At 52.6% G+C, this 19,140-nt stretch overlaps 3 protein-coding genes across 3 annotated transcripts; 1 reads left to right on the top strand and 2 right to left on the bottom strand.

Moving 5' to 3' along the window:
* Positions 1-4,733: 4,733 nt before the first annotated feature.
* Positions 4,734-5,982, bottom strand: V1518DRAFT_161694 (uncharacterized protein). Its single transcript, XM_066900801.1, has 3 exons — positions 5,751-5,982; positions 5,285-5,689; positions 4,734-5,231 (listed from the first exon to the last, which is right to left on the bottom strand). The coding sequence occupies exons 1-3, from the start codon at positions 5,867-5,869 to the stop codon at positions 4,763-4,765; spliced, it is 993 nt and encodes a 330-aa protein (XP_066761298.1). The 5' UTR covers positions 5,870-5,982; the 3' UTR covers positions 4,734-4,762.
* Positions 5,983-12,982: 7,000 nt separating this feature from the next.
* V1518DRAFT_370759 (P-loop containing nucleoside triphosphate hydrolase protein) lies at positions 12,983-14,037 on the bottom strand (the record flags this gene model as incomplete). Its single annotated transcript, XM_066901332.1, has 5 exons — positions 12,983-13,392; positions 13,444-13,749; positions 13,803-13,832; positions 13,890-13,957; positions 14,006-14,037. Coding segments are annotated over 5 exons (846 nt in total), but the record flags the coding sequence as incomplete, so codon positions are not given.
* Positions 14,038-15,775: 1,738 nt separating this feature from the next.
* On the top strand, positions 15,776-19,123 carry V1518DRAFT_412008 (uncharacterized protein). The gene is made up of 2 exons (XM_066902994.1): positions 15,776-16,640; positions 16,693-19,123. The coding sequence occupies exons 1-2, from the start codon at positions 15,879-15,881 to the stop codon at positions 18,913-18,915; spliced, it is 2,985 nt and encodes a 994-aa protein (XP_066761296.1). The 5' UTR covers positions 15,776-15,878; the 3' UTR covers positions 18,916-19,123.
* Positions 19,124-19,140: the final 17 nt, after the last annotated feature.

Here is a 19,140-nt window from a genome sequence, read left to right as displayed (position 1 = left end):
CTACAGACCAATTCGCACGAAATGGCGAGCATACTGGTATTTGTCCGGGAGTACTAATTTTCGCGTTAGCCATTTATCTCAGTTTTGCGTTTCCATGTCGAATGACATGGAAACGCAAAACTGTCATATGCTATATGCGATTGCTGTGGATACGGAAATTCACAATCGCGCCGACCTTCTAAAAGTTGTACGACTACTCGTTCTTCTTGCAATGCGATTGTGCAATCTCGGTAAATACCTCGCGCGACGGCACGGGTCAGGACTACATCGCACTCACAAGCTAAAAGACAAGTCAAACATTAGTATCCAAGCGTGTCGAATGGACAGTATGAAGTGAGAATGCCGCTAACTTGGCTGTATCGTCGTTCAGCGTGTGATATAGCGCTGTGATCACGACTCCTGCGCTATTCTCGCGCAAAATGACATCGCACAAGCCTGTCTGCGAAGCAGTCAATCGTAAAGCAGTTGTAGTTTTCAGTATTAAACAATTTGAGAAAGGTTATGCAAATAGAACAAGAAACTGCATGTGAAGCGGGCTGCGGACGCTGAAGCAAGGTGGTTCTGAGCGAAAGTCGCTGCGGCCAGTAAAAAATAACGTGCTGGGGGCTGTACGGGGTGAGCAAGTTGCATTGTGAGCCTGAGTGGTCCAGACCCGTTATTGGTCTGTCAACGGCGCCAAGACGCGCCAGTGCGCAATTAAGCTCTGAAATTATTGCGTGGGGCTTGAAGCACAGACGTCACTCGTTGCGGATCAGAGTACCGCTGCACGAATCAGTGCGGACGGACGGCAGTTTGTATACTATCCGCTGGCACTTGAACAATAGAGACATTTGAAAATTTCTCGGCAAGTGGATCACTGCAGGAGATCTGCGGGGATTGCCTCAGGTTGCCGTTAATATTGAGGCCAAGGGAGAGGCGGTGGGGGAGGCCCTACTGACCAAAGTTTCAAGAATGCATTTTGCTACACGCAGTACACACCAGCCACTTGTCTTCCGTACGCAACACGTCGGTCAATGGACAATAAAGCTTTTGCTTGTCGCCCAGCTCTGGAAGAGGGAATTTGTGATATACTTCGTGTGCGCTGCTGTGCTGTCGGCTAGGCCGACGTTGTGACTGTGTTGACGATAGTGGCCGGTTGGCAATAAGTTGTCTCAGTCGCGCTAATTGTTGTACACAGGCGATCGTGCGCAGATCGAAATCTCCCGCTTTCTACCAAAACGTGCTTCGTCCCGAAGACCCGGATACTACCGTTTAGTTTCTGTTCCAGGGATCGGCTTCTGGCGAAGTCGCGATACAATGCGCCTGCTGCGACGATGTCGTTAGGGCGTATCGAATGCCGGAAGAGTGCATTGCCCACTCCCACCGGTCGACTCTCGGGCCGAAGGAAAGTGAGATTCTACACAACGTCAGGCATTTTCAACCTTATTTAAGCTGGACGACCGTCGAATCAAGCGACAGGTCGAAATGCGCGATCATAAGGAGCTTATGAGGTTCGCAAACTGTTACTGTTGTTGACGGCGAAGAATAAAATTTCAGAGATCGTAGTGGGCGTTCGGTTAGGACTGTAGAGCGCTGGAACCAGAGCGCTGGCCAGAAGGCGTTCCATGCATAGAATCATGACGCACTCAGCGAGACGGAAGATGGAAGGCTGAAAAAAAAAATACTTTTGATCTAGTAAGGGACGGAAGCAGAGTCGATTTGTTCTTTGAGCCTATTGTTGCAAATAGAACCGCGTGCCGTCCGCCTTCGTTTAAGGTGCATGGTCTTAGCTAGTCCCAAATACGAAGTAGCTGTGATAGAGATCCAGAAGTGGAGGATGGTGATGACAGACGGCACCATCACTTCACAAAACCATCGACTGATGCGTGTGGACGTGGCGCGCCAGTGCGAATACAAGAGGGTATCCCAACTTCCTAACTCTAAAAGATCTCAGCTTGCCGCGTGTAATTCTGACCCGAGGTTGCCGTTTGCGGGACGCTTTCGTGCGCACACGACAGCTTGTCCCGCACATAGCACCTCCCTCGTCTTCATCGCTCTCGGCCGGTGCGCGAGGCTCTCGCCACACTATTTAATTATTACGGGCATAGTTCGGTCCAGCGTACTGGCATGAACCTAGACTATGCGTGTGGCTGAGTATGCCATTTTGACCACCCATGTTAGACACTCGTGATTACAATGGAAAGCACTGCTCTATAATGGGTGGAAGCGCCTTGGCTGCAGCATTTATGTTCTGCAGGGCAAGATTGAGGTAGAAACGATAGTGGAAAGAAGTACCGAAAATGCTGAACAACGGCAATCTAACTTCACACTTTTCACATTCTACGCTTGTTGCGACAAGGTTATGTCGCGGAGTGGCACCACGCAATCGACATGCCTGTGTCGTTGTTTATATATTTTGTAATCCTTTAGGCATTCAGGATGCACAAGCAGATCCAAGTAATTCGGTATTTGTCATGGCAAGAGCCTGCTGACATTGTCTGTAGCGCGAGGTAGAGATGAGCGGCGCCACGAGGACAGCATGTGGCCCTTGCCAAACGTCAACAAGGTGATTAGAAATCGCTGCGTCATTTTACGATGTTCCACGGTAAGAGCATTGGGTTTGGGATGACGCTTGCGTGTACGCCGTCAAGCTATTGGCCGACGCTTCTGCAGACGAGGCAAATCGGGGATCATACGTAAATTGGATGATGCAAGAGCTGTAAGCGCGGCTGACTGATGCAGTTTGCATTGTCATCTTCCCTCTGCCTTCGTGACAAATGGCTTAGAGTCATGCGCATGAATTCATGATCCATCTAAAATAATACGTTCTCCTGACCGCCGAAACGCGGAGAAAATCATCATGTTGCTGCAAGCGGGTGATTGCATGCATTGTTCAGCCAGAGCTTGGCTCTGTGACTCGTCGAAGTGCTGTCGTTCACGTCGTTCACGATCGATCGCATGCCGCGGTTGATCATGCAAACCACTCATCAGTCCACGCAATTTTTCGTGTTCATGACCGGCATCAGCATGCAATCTCGTGCAGCTCAATAGGTAACGAGAGGATATTGGATTGCAGCCGGCTTTGCAATACTGTTTCCAAAACGACCCTCAAGATCGTAAGTATTGAAATTATTTGCTAGCTGGTGGGTTTAGTAATATCCACAGCATGCAGCAGGCGACCGAAGACATCAGGATCCAGGCTTCAAGTACGCCGCTAATCTCTCTGATATGGCAGCCTACGATACAGAAATCCTTTCTAATTTCGTGTATTGGTCGGGCGGCTATGATTATTTTCCGAACGCCTGCTACTGCTGCCTCCTGAGTACAGCTAACGATATCCGCGAAGACACGTAGCGTCATGACTTTGGAAGCCATCGCATTCGGCTTGTCACTACTTTTCCGGCTGAGGATTTGAGACTTCTGACTGTTTGTTGCGGTTGTTTGATTTCCGAACAAAGCTGAGCACGAGAGGTTGCGTGTCATGTAGCCGGCCAGAGCTTACCCGCGTAGTCCCTGACAACTCCAGGCTAATTAGTTGACTATCTCTAAATAATTATCTCTCTTCCTGTTACATCCCCTGTTATTCATCGCATTACCAGTTGGTTCTGGGCTACGGAGGTCCACTAACCCCTTCGAGTGACACTACTTGATCTGGAGTACAGCCTCGGCTTCTGAATCTAGTGTTTCCAACTTTGTCCTTGTATAATCTGCTGAGCGGCAGCCGTCAGGCTAGTTATGTCCCTTGGTCTTCTCTGGTCTTCACTTTGGCACTACGCTGAAGGTCTCTTTAGCTCACCGTATATAAGCGGGCAGGCCTTGCAAGGCGTGATACCTTTCAGCGGCTGACGGCCCGCCTGCTGAGAGCGGGCTGCCATTTTCCGGATGTGTCGAAGTCGAGTCGTTGACAAATGAAATTCTACACTCTGAATTTGAATAGGTGACGTACAATTTGAACAAGGACTAAACCTCCGTAGTCGTAAATTATTTTGATTGCATGAACTTCATTCAGCTTGGCACGGGGAAGGCGGTGCCGTACTTCAACGCAAAGCGACGGGAAATCGGAGTTTGACAAACCGATAGACTCTCGGAGCTCGGAGCCGCCCGGCGCTTCCTCTACCGGACATCGCTCATCACCGCACGCGGCATCATCCACAACACAACTGAACCGCTTCCACGACTGCACATTCGCCCACAACGGAGGCCCGGGCTCTGTAGGTAGACAGCACAGGACCCTACATGAGGGAAGCGAGTTGCATGCGAAGATCCTGCCAATCGTAACCTTCACGGCGGCTTAGGGTAGTGCTCATCATGCCAGTATGCACGAGTTTCCCCAATAGACAAAGATCAACAAATAGAGAAATCTGCATTTAAATGCGCATCAACTATAGCAAGAGCAAAAAAATAAATCCCATGTACGTAAATTGTTAAACAATTAAACCCGAACTATAAACAATAATGTAAAGCAAGCAGAAATCTGTAGCCGTAGTAAAACACCGAAACCTGTCGTCCAAAGAAAATAGAACCGAATTCCCAATTTTATCTTTGTCAACAATAACTTGCGTCGTTATTATGACCAGTGACGCGGCCGTTAAATCGATTGACGAAAAAATTGCCAGCGCCAATCACACTATGTATTTACAACACGGACACAAGTGTGAACCAATGTATCCATGCATATTCGAATACCCAGCTGAAACAAGCACTTGTACGACTCTATACACATAAGACCAGCGAATTCCGAAGTCGATAACCCCGCCGAAAGAAAAGTGAAGCTACCTCGTGATTAAATCTCCAGAAGCTTGGAAGTAAACCAAATGTCAGACGAATTATCCTTGCAAACCATTGGACTTTCACTCTGTACGGGATCCATATAGCCAGTCAATGCAGTTACGGACTGACCCTGGCGGTGGATATTGACATTGTTTAGACTGCCGAATGTGTACTGACCCTCAACCGGGCTAGGCGACGAGGAGCTAGAATAGAGCGACGGCACCGAACTGATGGAGGCGGGCGACATCGAATCTGTGTTGTGCCCACGAATAATGGTAGCCGGGTCCACGGAGAAGAGGGGATCGAACGTAAGCTGGACGGGCACATGAGGGTCACCGACTGCGGCCGGCGCTGACGACGGTAAGACTGTGGCGGGATCTGCCATAAATGAAGCGGGCACTGCCCATTCTTGACTTTGGCTGGGGTCGAATGTCGAGAGATTTATGCGGCTGCTCGCAGCCCGTGCACTGTCAGGCTCCTCCCTGCAAATTTGTTAGGCGGCTCGAGAAAGGCAGGAGAATCAAGACACACGTACATCTTAACATCACACGATCCAGCGAAGATGCTATCGGCGTCGTCATGCTCATGCTCGTGCTCGGTGTCGTGCTCGCTATCGTCATGCTCGTGCATAATGACAAACCGCTCATGCTCTGCCTTCTGCAAATCAAAGCTCGTGTTGGTCAGCTCCTGCAACGCCCGGTTGATGGAGATGTGCCCGTTCTTCGAAATCAAGCAGGAAATGTCCTCGCCGCGGGAGACGCGACGAACGAGCTCAGTCACTGCGTTCTGTAGGATTTCGATGCGGTTCTCTAGGAGCTCAACATAGCGAGACGAATACAGCTTCTCGCGCGATTTCTTGCGCTCGGTGAATGTGCAGATCTTATCGTCCATGATACACCGAGAACAGGGCTTGCGGCCATCGCACTTTGACTTCTTGATGCTGATTGAAGAGATGAGTCAGCACTAGTTGTGCACCTTGCAGAGACGGAGTTGCAACCTACCGGCACGAGTCGCAGGCCTTGCCAACCCGTTTACGTGTGCCGTACTCAGGCCCGTCATTGCTTGACGGATAAGAGTGGTGCACAGCAGGTGAGAGTTTCGTGTTTGTGTTTGCCGTCATCTTGCTGAGCGTCCTGTGTTGATGCGCAGAGACGGATAGGTGCTAAAGAAGTTGGAAAAAACCAGCGGTTCAGAGGAAGAGAAACCAAGCCGATGTAGCTCCGCCGCGAGCTGAACACATTTATTGGTGTGGAGGGGAGAAGACGAGCTGCCGAAAAAGTGGTGGTCGGACACACAGCCGCGTCAGCACGGAGCCAGCGAGAGCAAGAAGAAGTGCGAGGTGGGAGGATGTCGCAGCGCCAAGCACCGGTTTATGAACGGCGAGTCGCGAGAGAGTGCGTGGGGGAGGCGGAGGAGCGAGGGAAGCAGCAGACGGAGAAAGAGTGCGATGCTTGGAAGGGTGTAGCGGTCGACGAAGGCGGGCAGGCGGTGACTTTAAAAGGGCAGACGCCGCCGCGCCTGGCGGGGAGGCCCTCCTCAGGAATGAGTCGAGGCGCAGAGAAGTCGGAGGGCCGGCGTGTCGGTGTGTCGGAGAGGTACGCCGATTAATGCCCGCACCGCGCGTACCCAATGTCTCACTCACTCCAACCCGCCTTCCGCCGCGCCTGCTGCGGCGGGGCTTGACACGACCCTGCCTGCCTACGCATGACATCACCTCCGCCGCACAGCTTCCCGACGCTAGCCAGCTCTGCCGCGCTAGCGGCTGAGCGGTTTCCTCCACGATCTCAGCGCCCGGTACCACCTCCCCGACCGGCGCGCGCAGCACCAGCAACAGTCACAGGCCCACCAGCAGGGCTTCGCTGGTGCCTGCGTGGGTGTCGCGGTCCGGAGGACGCCTGCAGCTAGGAGGACTGGGGCCGGCCGAATCATGGTCTTGGCGACCCTGTTCCGCTGTCTGGCAGCAGTGCTGGTCGCGGCGTCGGATAGCGTCCAGCCACCATCGCACCGTGCTGGCTAGGGCCACGTCTGTGTCGCATCGTCACCTCGTTCGACGAGTCCAGGCTTGTCCGACCCAGACCGGGAGCGACCTCGGCGCCTCCGCGCGCTGGTCCGGGTCAAGCACACGCAGGTCGACACCGGCCGCGCTGTGTCGAGCCGAGTCGTGAAATGGCACACGCGCGCATGAACTTGTGTTGTGTACTAGCAAATTAATTCTCCACACCTCAGCTGGGTTTCGCCTCCCGTCTGCGCAAACTCTGTCCACGACTCATCGATGCACTCGCCTTGGTCGTACCCCTCCGCGAGCGGTCGGCCGCGCAGCCCAAGTTGCATCATATACTCCTGCCAGCTTACGCTCATCTGGCGCGGTCGGGTGTGCTTGCGCCGATTCTTCTGTGGCTCTTCCTCTTCTCCAGTCGCCAACTGCCTGATCTCCCGCTCGTCATGGCACTCTCGACATAACGATCGTCTCCTAATTATGTTGCTCGCAGGCCAACCTAAGTCATAGCTACACCGGTGACTGTGATCATTTCGCGATTAAAAAAAGCATCGCTGATCATGAATGTTGAGTCGACCCCGCCTGTATAGCGCTGTCCTCCACCCAAAAGTCTAATCATCTTGATATATCAACTGCGCTTTCGTATCGCACCCCCGCTCTCGCTAACCGCTCTTGGCGGACGAGCGGTGCCGCATCGAGAGCGCGAGAGCACATGCGTGTTGCACATTTGCTGAACGTAGCCAAAATTAAAGAGCTGCCTGCTGCTCTTGCTCTTGTCCTTGTATATGTGATGAGTGAAAGGGAATTGAAAGCCTTACTTCTGCCGTTTTGTATGGCTTGTGAGCCAGCAACGCGCTAGCTAACCACTTCTCGGCGTCTTAAAGTTTCAAGGGTACGTTCTCGTCGCATCATCAAACGCTCCCAGGAAGGCCGAATTTCCGCATTATCACTGGTGCTGCATCTGCATTCAGCCATCTCTCATGTCCCCCGCTGCCATTGGCGCACGTCTCATTCATCGCCAAAATGGTGGTACCAGAAGTTGGCGCTATGCGCACTTGGCCTTTACGGGCGGAGTAGCGCTTGTCTTGCTTTCACGCCAACAGCATCCGTGATGCAGACTCGCATAAACAGATCAACTCGTCACAGCACTAGGGGCTGCAGACGACGTGGCTGCCCAACGTTGACGCACGGGCTGATTAAGGTCACTCCGCTCTTCATGTAGAAGTTCGTCGAACAAGCAGCTACCTTGAATTTGGCATCGCAACTCGTGGCGGTGGTCGGTGGTATGAAGTGAGGATCATGACTACGCATTGCGTCTCGAAATCTCGGAAGACTCGGCAGCAGAGAGGAAGAATCTTCGATTCCTTCTGGAATGCTTCTACCTTTGGATTTAGACTCTTCAGTAAGCGAGTCTTGTTTTAAGTTTTGACCCCGCGTGAACGCCACACGGAAGAGTATAATCATTGGTTTTGATACTATTTCTCGCCGCAATGGGGTGTCAGTTCTTGCGAAATCCCAATCGTACAGAGCAACTTGTATACTTGACACCATGTAGACAAAAATTGTCGCGACTCGAATGGCAGCTGTAAATAGTTGAGTGGTTGCTGTCGTTTGTATCCTCTAAACAACAGATTAAGGGGTGTGTCGTTGGCTTGCCGGCAAAGCTAGGACCCGCGCGAGCGGAGAAATGAGCCACCCCTCTTTGGAGGCGGTTCACAAAACGCACCTACCCAGTTACACCGCAAAGCTCGGTACCAAGTGGCCATCAAACATACATTCAAGTTTTCTTGAGAATATAAGCATCTATTCGTGCCGAAAGATCAGGCGGTGGAGTTGCAGAAATAAGGACGGCACTGAGAACGACGGTCAGGCTGACGATCATTTTAAAGTTGGTGCTGTCGACGTCAGCACGTCAGTTGGCAACTGGGAGGAGTCGTGAAATCTCCATGAACACCTCGATCCCCACATTAGCGCGATTCTCCCAGGCGATCCATATTGCGCCAACCACACCCTACCAGTGCATGTAACTTTGTGTTTCGCGATTTGTAACTGCCAACCCACTTAGTTTGCACTTGCAAGTTCGCTTTGAACATCTTTCTACGAGCCATTTAATGTCTAAGTCATCGCATTTACTATTTATTCGAGTGTGTCATTCTTGTTGCACCTTGTGCACGTCAGATTCACAATCTAACGCATCAAAGCTGCCTGTTCAAACGCCTTCAAGTAACCAACGTGAGCATGCCAAAAAACACACAGCACCATGGATTTTAGCACTGACCTCCGTACTAACAAACTGCGATTACTACTATTAGCGAATCTAATAGAGCCGTCAGAACAATGATCTTCCACTGGCCAACTTCTTCAATAGCAGAGTAAAAATTTACGCCTCCGCGGTACAACTTCCTACCCAAAGCTGCTGTTTGCGCGTATGCAGCGAAGGCCGCAGAATCGTGTGTGATGTAAACATATCTGTACAACCGAGAAACTGAGTGCGGCGGCAATCAGATCGATCACCGGCCGGACGGGAATCTCTAAGGAGCAATTAAGAAATGAACACGCTGCATGGGGACCAAGTTGAAGTCAAGATGGGACCCTGAAATGGTGAGTCTCGAAATAGTTTTTTGGCGATGCTCTCTCAATACTGAACAGCTTTTCTGGTCTCCGCACTGCAAATGAAATTTAATTCTATCTCTTGCGTCCAGCTATGATAATCGCGTCCACTTGTGCAGTAGGGCGAACTTGTTTAATTCGACTGTTGTCGTGCTGTATGCCGCTCTGCATAAACGAGAGTAACATGGACTATCAAACGACATCATTACACATATGCCATATGCTGTTTCAAAGATTCAGCTCGTTGCAGTGAGCAGCGGCCGTATACCAGACGACCATGTCGCACGAGCCGGTTCATTAAGCACGAGACGGAACCGGGACAGCTAGCACGTCTCGTCAAAATACTGCTGCATTGGCAATGACGTACTGGATAGGTGCTGCTGTCCGTGAGGGTTTATCGCCTGAGCGTTGTGGCCATTGGACTGGTCAATACCTTCCTCACTGCGTGGATCAAGAAACTTTTAGCAAATGCTGAAACCGTGACGGACGAAGCAGCAGTTCAGCTGATCATGACGACGAGGTCTGAACTCTGATTGAATCGCGGGATAAAAGAAAAGTGAGAAACGGAACGAAGGGATATGTCTGGTGCGGGAAGCAAAGCCGGCTCGGAATTGCCCCGGGATGAAGGTGGATGCGGCTCGCAGCACCGAATACCAGAGCGGATGCAGCAGCAGACCACTATACGCAAATCGACGGAATACTAGTGCCTAACAAGAAAACAAGAAGTTTCTTTTTCCTCATGACACCACGAGAATACACCATGTGAGATGAGCTATAGCAACATGGAAGACCTTTGCTTTTGGCTCATTATCTTGCGCCCCTCGTCTCTCGTTTTTTCTTTGGTGGGTAGGTAGGTGGCTTGCGGATCCGCAGTTCAACTCCAAGGCGTGGCTCGAAGAGTCCTATGACGCGCCCTGCGCGTTAAGCTTTCGAAGCCACATATCAAACGCCTGTGGGTCCAGTGCCCATACTCTAGAAGCTACGATGCGAACAGCTCGTGTTCTGCGCCGAAGACTCTATTAAGGTAAAAATATCGCTCGCATTTCTTCATCGTTGCGGAATCAATCTGCAGGTTGCCAGCGCAGAGAGTGAATTGAGTCCGAGGCCCGGGTGTATGTCGGCCAGCAGTTGGAGGGAAGGAACAACGTTTCTCCAAGATTTTAGGGGCGTTGAACCTTGCTGCCCAACAGTTCGTGTTTACTTCGGCAACGGCCTAGCCAAATGGAATGGGGCCATCTCATAGGACGCGTGCGCGCGCCCGAGTGGGAAAAGTAAGAGTCGCATGGGTGCGGAAGTATCCCGGAGTAGATGCCGTCTTGCTGGCGGGCGGCCGCTGCGTCGCACCAAGCTTCATGCTGGAAGCTGGAGCCGTAGCGCCACCGTGTCGGCGACTCCGCGCAGCTTAACCTCCCTACTCTAGCGTTGCGCACACGCGTGGGTGCAAGTAAGAGCTCTTTCCCAAATAGTGCACGCGCGAGCAAGGGTCACAGGGTCGTTTGGTGGAGCGCGGCTCTTCAGCGTCTTTCCAAAAGCCGCAGCCGTGCCGACCGCCGAGCGAAAATTACCCACTTACCCACCATAGGCAGCAACATATTTCGCTGATCATGCATCGACAACATGTCGATTTTTTCGACCCGTCCTTCTACAAACTTTTGACGAACCAGCCCGCTTTGCCGCCCGGCTCGAGGCTTCTCTGACTCAAGCCTATCCTGCCCATCGCGACAAACGCCTTGGCGGCGAGATCTCTGTTGATGTACTCTATTGCAACAAACGCGTCACCGAAATCAAAACAGAGAGATTGCTTTGAGCAGTTTGGAATAGAGTGTTGTTATTTGAACACACAGCTCAGAATCTTTTAACAATTCTCGACTGCAACCGGACCCCATGTGGGCATTTAGTGATGCTTCTCCCAGTGTTGCTCGGTGCCGGTCGTAGCTCTCAACGCCCATACACATATCACTATAACGTGCAGTATATGACGCCTACATCGCTAATCAAATAGAGTCGGAGATGTAGAAGAATCCCTGAATATATATGAGAGATGAACCGCCGAACAGCTGGTCTCTCTAATTCCATTCCCACGCTATTGCGTCATCATGATCGCGCAAACCAGCGGCTGCAAAACCGGCGGAGATCTAGCCTATACAAGCGGTGCACTTTTAGAATTTAGTGCTCTGTGAGCTATGACAAACACCTGCAGAAGATGTACATGTACAGCTCGCGACAGACTCATTGACCAGAAGAAGTCTGAATGCAGCTGAGACAGACCCAAGTCGGAGAAAGGGGCGCGTCTTCTGCCCATTGAAATTTAAGGTTCAGGGGACAGATGAGTGGGCGCTCGGAGTGTGGCCGGAGCATTGTCTAGCGACGCCAGACGGCCGTATCATCTGCCGAGGACAAAACAGGATTTAATTGACTGCTTGTTTAATCAAAGGGCTTTTTGGCCTTTGCCTAAAGGCTGCCCGCGCTGTTTACGCCAACGGAACATAAGGCGGCCAGAATTTTCATTTTCTTTCTCTCTGTCCTTCTGTTGTGGTGTCGCAGGTCAAAACAACATATATCATCAGCAAGTCCTTATAAAATGCTCAATAGTCTCGGTGTTACTCGGAAGTAAACAGGTCACCTTAAGAATAATTTGCCAGGCTGGTGTACTGGCGCCGGTCTGATCCTGGCGAAGCCCTGCGTCGAGCTAGTGTCTCCGTTCCTGATCCCGGGTTCAGGAACTCTTTTCCTCGCGCCGCCCACCAGCCAGCATGCGCTAGCATTCGTGAAGCGACAAACGTTCCGTCAACACAACATCTGCAGCGCCGTCTACGACTCAGACTTGGCACGCAGAAGAAAGTCCGCCACAGAGACAGTATGTGGACGGTTCTATGGCGGCCGAGAACCGGATGTGTGTTCCATCGCCGTCTACTGGGCTTCACGCAGCTCCAGCAGCTCCAGCAGCTCCGTGCTCGTGGTGAATAGTTGGTCCATCACCGGCGAGCCTCGTCCTGTGCCCTCTGAATTTCGTCTCACCAGTCGTCAGTCGCTCCACTCTGGCCGTCGTGTACTCTGGCGGCTGCGCTGCCTGCCAAACTCACCAGAGCCGACGTCGTAGCTGCGACGATAAACCGGGTCTTGACTCTCGATCAAGAGCGAATGTCGGTCCGGCGCTTCGCTGAGCCACTGCTACAAACGACCAACCTCTCCGCTGGACTAACTGACTGATGCTTCGCGTCTTTGGTCTCCGCTCCTTCGATGCTTGTGACGTCGATGGTGACTGCGGCTGGACACAGTCATGTGACGTACTGAAACTGCGAGGGACTTCAAAACTCAGAGGCTATGAGAATCATCACCATCAGCGCTTATGACGTACCTACCTGCTTCTCAAGCTTAAATTATACTAGGGCTTAATTGTTCACTAGCCAAACGTGCATCAATACTAGGCAAAACCTCAATATCTTCTAACGACAATTCGCATTAATGCGCCGAAGCCACCATTAACCTACCATACAAAATATAACTGCAGTAAAATAACTACCAATCGTCGAAACACTAACGTACAAGAACTTCTACTATGCAGAAGAGTAAATATGCAGCAGTAAACCTTGTCTCAAGACATATTTCTGACCCGTCATGACAACGTTACATAACAACACAACAAACCGGAGTTGATGAATCCGTCTTGTTCCCCAGCTTCCTCTTCTCTGCTCTAGTTTTATTGGTCTTAGTCTGTGAAATGTCTTTCGGGGTATCAGATTTTGTGTATAGCTTCTTGAGCGTTCGTTGCGACTGCACCCGATGTGCGGTCCTGTGCGAGATCGGCTTCCGATCGGAGATCTTCTCAGAGCCTTGTGACTGTGTCCAAATTGTCGACGACGTCTGCGGTGAGCTGACCGGGGATGAAGCCGATGTGTGTGCGGACATTAAGAGCGAACCGAACGGATCCGCACTGAGAGTTGTGGTTGAATCGCGTTCGTCTCGCACGCGACGGATGATAACAGCAAAGGTCTCTTCGATATTCACTGTCATGAGAGCGCTGGTTTCCATAAAGCCTGGGGATACTGTTAGAAGCGTGTTTATCGTTGTGACACAAGGAGTCTTACTGCAACCATGCCGCCGTGCCCAATGCAGGCCATCTTCACTTGTAACAGCACGCTGTTGTTGGGCCAGATCGCACTTGTTGCCCACGACCATCTTGATAGGCGGATGTAGCGATGATGTGGATTCAACCGCTCGACTGATAAGTTCGTCAAATTCATCCAGTACTTCTAAACTTAACGCGCTGGTTATATCATAAACTAGCAAATACGCGTCTGCCATTTTCGAGGACTGCCATAGGCCGCTTAGTAGTCCGCGGTATTCTTCTTGACCAGCGGTGTCGATTATGTCAAGATTATATGTTTTGCCATCTGCGATTGATTAGCTAAAAAAAATCGCTCATTCTCGTACATAATCTGCATACCAATAACTCTGGTTGTGGAATATGAATCCTCTATGAGGCAATTAGCAACCTGACGCGTTAGGTTCGATCATGAACAAGCCCACTCACCGATCGTTGGATCGTATTCTTCGACCCACTGTCCGCGCACCAGGCGCATTGTGATGCAAGATTTTCCACTTCCTAAAGACCGTCAGAACTGAAAGAAGAATGTCCGTTTCCGCAACTGACCGCCGTCACCAATGATGACTACCGATATAGATCTGTCAGGTTCGCTTGTGTCCCTTAATTTCAAGATTGGATGGTTAGCCCAGAGACGACGGTCGGGTTATATACTGAGGACGCACATGATGACAGGACGACGGCGGCGACGCGTCAGGAGATGGGGCAAGGGCAGCAGGCGCAGGGCAGCAGTAGAGACAGTGCGCAAAGCGAGCACAAGAGCACGGAGAGCAAAACAAGAGCGAGCGCAGAGGCGCGACGGGGAGCGCGAGGGAGGGGGGGGGGGTCGCTGAGCGTAGCGAGCGTAGAGGATGATACACGACGCGTTAGGTTGAGCCAGACGCGAGCGGCGATATCTGCCTTGAAATAAGACGCGTAGGGGAAGGCGGAGGCGGCGAGCAGATGCGGCCAGCGCATGCCGGGCGCGCGAAACCCCTATTCGCCTGGCACGCACGCTCGACGCCAGACCCTGGTCGCTCGAGCAGCTTCCCACCAGGCGCCCCTCGGCTTCCCCCACAGCGTCCCACTGCGTGCGCACAGTACTGCCGGTACACTCCCCACATGCCGTACCACTGCCTGCTGCGATCCGGTGCGATGTCTCGGGCCGGATGCACGCCTGACCGGCGGGCGTCGGCGGACAGAATGGGGCAGCGCCAGCCAGTCAGGTGGATGATCCAAGTCCAGCGGATTAGGTTTGACTTCACGTGGTCGGCTCGCTAGCGCCGTTGCTCTAAGGGCGTTTCACCGCGTTTTCACGTGGCGGCACCCCTGCGCACTGCGTTCACCGCTAAACCTTGTCTGTGCGTCCAGCCGGAAGCGTGCGCTGATATGGCGCGCAGCGGTGCATAGCTCATCACCAGTAGTCGCCGGCCAAGCCACAGGCACACCTGCAGGATCCAGGACCAGGGATCATCAACTCGGCCTACATCCAGTCATATACCTAACCGCGCCGCCGTTCACGGTATGCGGCATGTGTCGACCGCCAGCGCCAGTGCCAGCGTCGGCGGTCAGAGCACTTATCTGAGCCGCTGTCCAACAATCCTCCCAACAAACATGGACTTGCAAAGTGCAAATCCAGAAAGGACCTGCTGTGCTGCTTGTTTTGGCGCGTGGGCACCTGCCGGCTTGACTTCGCATCCTTCGCGTACGCCCTTCGCTTCGCGTATAGGGGAGCTCGCGCATCGCGCTCCACTATTCCAACTGCCAGCACCGCCGGCCCCAAATCCAGCCCACAGGTAACCTACGGTCAGCTAGGCTGAGCTGCTCTGGACAGGCGACGTCACCTTCAGCCCGCGCAGGATAGTGCGTCATCCAGTCACGGCGCTGGCAGCAACGAATAGATCATGCGCTCGCTGTTTGTAAAAGAGAGCCAGAGCTAGAATATATATCCCGGCTCATCTCCCTCGTAGCCCGCCGGATTCTGCGCGAAGTCGCGTCCATCCATGTCCCAGCGCGCATCGCGATTTCCGCCGTCCCACGCTCCCACGCACCCTGTTGCCAGAGACGGGGTCAGCATGCGCGACCAATGAGCGACTCGTAGGTGCTCGCGCTCCCTCTCCACAACGGAATCCACGCACGGCGCCACCGCCCGCGCGCTCATGGTATAGCCATACTAGAAGAGGCGAAGGGCCAGGTCACGTGGAGGCAACAATTGTTTGCAGCAAAGATCAGTCCACCCGGGGCAAGCCACGGCCCGCGCCACGCCTGCGCCACAGCAACATCAGCCCACAAATCCCGGCGTCGTCGCCGCGCTGCCACAGCACTCCTCCTCCGCACGCGCATCGCGTCGCCTTATTACACCGCAGCGTCGCAGCCGTTAATTGTGCTTGCCCTTCTCTTTTTCCCTCTCCCTCTTCTTCTTCTCGCTCATCCGCCGCAATGGATGACTTCACCGCCATGGCGCCTAGCAACGTGTCCTTCGACTTTGCCGACTGCGAGGACTTCCTTGCCCGTCTCGAAGCCGAGGAGTCCACCGCCTCTTCCTACCAGACGTCGCTCAATCCTTCGCTCTCGCCCGAAGATCTCCTTTCCTCTGGCCACGGCTCCTCGCCACTCTCCAGCTTCTCGCCTCACTCCGACGATCCCAACGACCCTAATTCATGGCGTGCCGATCAGTTTCTGTTCCCTATCGACACCGCCAACTCCTTGGTTCTGCCGCAGGACGACATCAAGCCTGAGGTCAACACCGTCGTCGACCCCTCGCAATTCTTTTTCGAGCCTGGCACTCCGACCTACGTTACTTCTGATGTTCCCGCTTTGAGCCACAACCCCAGCGTTTCTTCCGCGTCATCCGCTTCGCCTAGCTCGCTCTCGCCGGTCTCCTCCGCCTCGCCGCATGTGATGACGCCACCCTACAAGAACTACATGCCTTCGCCGCCAATGCCGATGTACAAGATCGACCAAGCTACGCAGTATGCCATGATGCCTCAGATGCAAAAGCTCCCCGTTGCCACCATGCCATCCACCGTTCCTGTCGTCAAGACTACCACTACCACCACCAAGCGGAGTCCATCCGTCACCACTGGCCACAATGCTGTGCGGAAGCAGAGCGCGTCCGGTCGGGTCGGTCAGAATGTCGACCATGTCTCGCCGCCAGAACAGCAAGGTGCCAAAGGCGGAAAAGTTACTAAACCGAAGAAGGTATTACATCTTCAGCGTGTATGCATGATCTCTGCTAACTGATTGGGAATAGACTGCACACAACATGATCGAAAAGCGATACCGTACAAACCTTAACGACAAAATCTCAGCTCTGCGCGACTGCGTACCGTCTCTGCGCTGTGCCGTCGGCGGTAACTTTGATGACGACGAGGAAGAACTTGATGGCCTCACTCCGGCGAACAAGCTGAATAAGGCCACCGTCCTTACCAAGGCAGCGGAGTATATTATGCATCTTCAGCAGCGCAACATGCAGCTTCAGCGCGAGAACAAGGCTCTTCTTGAGGGCAAGTTCCCTGATCAGTCCGGTACAATGATGATGGGTGGTAGTCCTCCTGTTGACGTCTCCATGATGGCCAACGGCGCCATGCTTCCTGGAGGACAGGCTGTGAACGATCCATCTGGCCTGAACCGGGGTAACAATATGATCTCCGGTGTTGGTCGCAACATGATGGGCAAACTGATGATGGGCTCGATGGCCGGCATGATGGTTGCCAACTCGTTTAGCGATGTCGATGGTCAGAACAGCCGTGGACTTGCGGCAATTCCTATTTTCCTTCGATCAAGCACACAGTCTCTTCTTGGTCCACATGCTCATGCCGTCATGTGCGTTCTTCGTGGCACTTTACTACTAGGAACCATTATGTACATCTTCTACCCGGCGTTGTTCGATGGCTCGTCGCCTTCCAAGGGCGGCAAGAATGCTGCTTCTTCTTTCCTGTCTTCGCAGCCGCTGGCAGTCAGCAGTCCTCTTGAAGTTCGTCAGCAGGCATGGCTGACGGCTATCCGTACTCTCAACGTTCCTCCTCGTGTTGCTGCTTTGGAAGTTTACGCTGTCGTCACGAAGATTTTTGAGATTACTCTTCGTAAGTTGATTGGATTCGAAGGTTTCCGCATTCTCTTCAGCACCACTGCAGAGGAAGAACTTGGACGCGTCGCTGCGTGGAAGACTGCTATTGACGCTCAGCTTGGCGGTGGCGACGCTTCTTGCTCGCATGTTCGTCTCTTGCTTACACTGCTCGCAAGTTTCCTGATTCCTGCTACCCCTCTGCGGTACATGATGCAGGCTCTGCAGGTCAAGATTTTATTTTACGACGTCCCGATCTTGCACGGTGTCTCGGAGCGTGTCCAGAAGTATCTCTGGGAAGCCGCTCGCCGGCTACAGCGCGAACAGGGCGATGTTGTGGACGCTGCTGAGAAGACTCCTGATCATCTTGTGAACTTACTCGAGTGTGACGACGTTTTCGACGCCGACACAGTTACTCGTGCTTACAACCTAACTTGGAACAACCCGATAGACAAGGGCGTTACTTGTTCTTTCCGTGACGAAGGTCTTACGTCTACTATTGAAGATTCCGCTATCAAGTCGCCTCTGGATGTTTTGGCTGCGTGGTACTCTTGCCGTCAGCTTCGTACTGCACTTGTCGAGTCGTTGGATGATATTCGTAATGCTGGCGCGTTGGCTGTCAGCGTGAAGGTGGCTCCTCCCAACTCTGTCGTCAGCCGTCGCGCTCTTATCGCTCGGTCAGTTCTTTTGGGCGATACTTCTCCACAGTTTACTAGTGAGATGATGGAGGCTGTTCGCGAGGATCTGAAGGTCGCCGCTTCTCACCCGAAGAAGATGGCTACTGTGCCAGTTCCGCGACCGGCGGCTTCGACCGTCTCCTCACCCGAGCGTGTTCTGGTGGCTCCTATCAACTCGTCTGCTATTTTGTCATCAGAAGATGAAGCGGAAGAGGAAGAGGTTGACTCTGGGCCCGAGACTGATAACATCTCTATTACACTCTCCGAAGTGTCGTCGGGCATTTCTGATGATGTTGATGGGTCCGTCAGCGCCGGCGCTGTTGGAACCGGCATAAGCGTTGTCTCCATGCTCTCTTCTTCTGATACTCGTGTTGCTATCCGATGTGCGCTGGTTCAGACTCTTCTTCCTTCCCGACCCTTTGTGGCCGAGAAGCTCTTCTCTTCGCTAAAGGTTTACGATGTTAGCGAGCTCAGCCTTCTTGGCTTCGTTGCAGTTATCAGCACTGTTCGTAAGATGCAGCACCGGAGGACTGTTGAGAAGACTAGCGAGTCTCTTATCGGCCGTGCTCGAATATGGATTGGTGGCGACGAAGGCGAAGCCGCTGGCATTGCCACCAACACTCGGCGAGCGATCGTTAGAGAGTGCGTGCAGATGGGTATGCGGTTAAGCGGGTGCGCTGACTGCCTCGAGACCGATGATTACGAAGATGAAGGGTATGCTACGACCGAGTAGGTTATATAATAATGTAGTTTGGGGTTCGAAGATTAGAATTGTGAATCAGGTGTTTTGTGTCTTTACTTTTGTATTTGAAGTATATACTATATCGACGGTTACGTTTTAACTGCTCAAAAGAAGGATTTGTTTGTCGTAATCTTCGTTGCTTGATGCTGTGCACCAGGACGGGTAGAAGTGTAATAATAGATTATTGTTGAGAAAGTTATAGAATTTTTGAATCGA

Source organism: Limtongia smithiae (genome assembly GCF_038497785.1).
Source record: "Limtongia smithiae strain NRRL Y-17922 unplaced genomic scaffold V1518scaffold_2, whole genome shotgun sequence".
NCBI classification, from domain to species: Eukaryota; Fungi; Ascomycota; class Lipomycetes; order Lipomycetales; family Lipomycetaceae; genus Limtongia; species Limtongia smithiae.
The sequence above is the reverse complement of the archived record's forward strand: the minus strand, read 5'-3'. Positions and strand labels throughout refer to the sequence as shown.

Bases quoted from the DNA above. Each gene is read 5' to 3' on its own strand.
- V1518DRAFT_161694 (XM_066900801.1), bottom strand. From the start codon at position 5,869: ATGACGGCAAACACAAACACGAAACTCTCACCTGCTGTGCACCACTCT. The intron at 5,690-5,750 runs GTAGGTTGCAAC...CTCTTCAATCAG, and splicing joins AAGGCCTGCGACTCGTGCCG to CATCAAGAAGTCAAAGTGCG. The intron at 5,232-5,284 runs GTACGTGTGTCT...ACAAATTTGCAG, and splicing joins GGATCGTGTGATGTTAAGAT to GGAGGAGCCTGACAGTGCAC.
- V1518DRAFT_412008 (XM_066902994.1), top strand. From the start codon at position 15,879: ATGGATGACTTCACCGCCATGGCGCCTAGCAACGTGTCCTTCGACTTT. The intron at 16,641-16,692 runs GTATTACATCTT...GATTGGGAATAG, and splicing joins AAGTTACTAAACCGAAGAAG to ACTGCACACAACATGATCGA.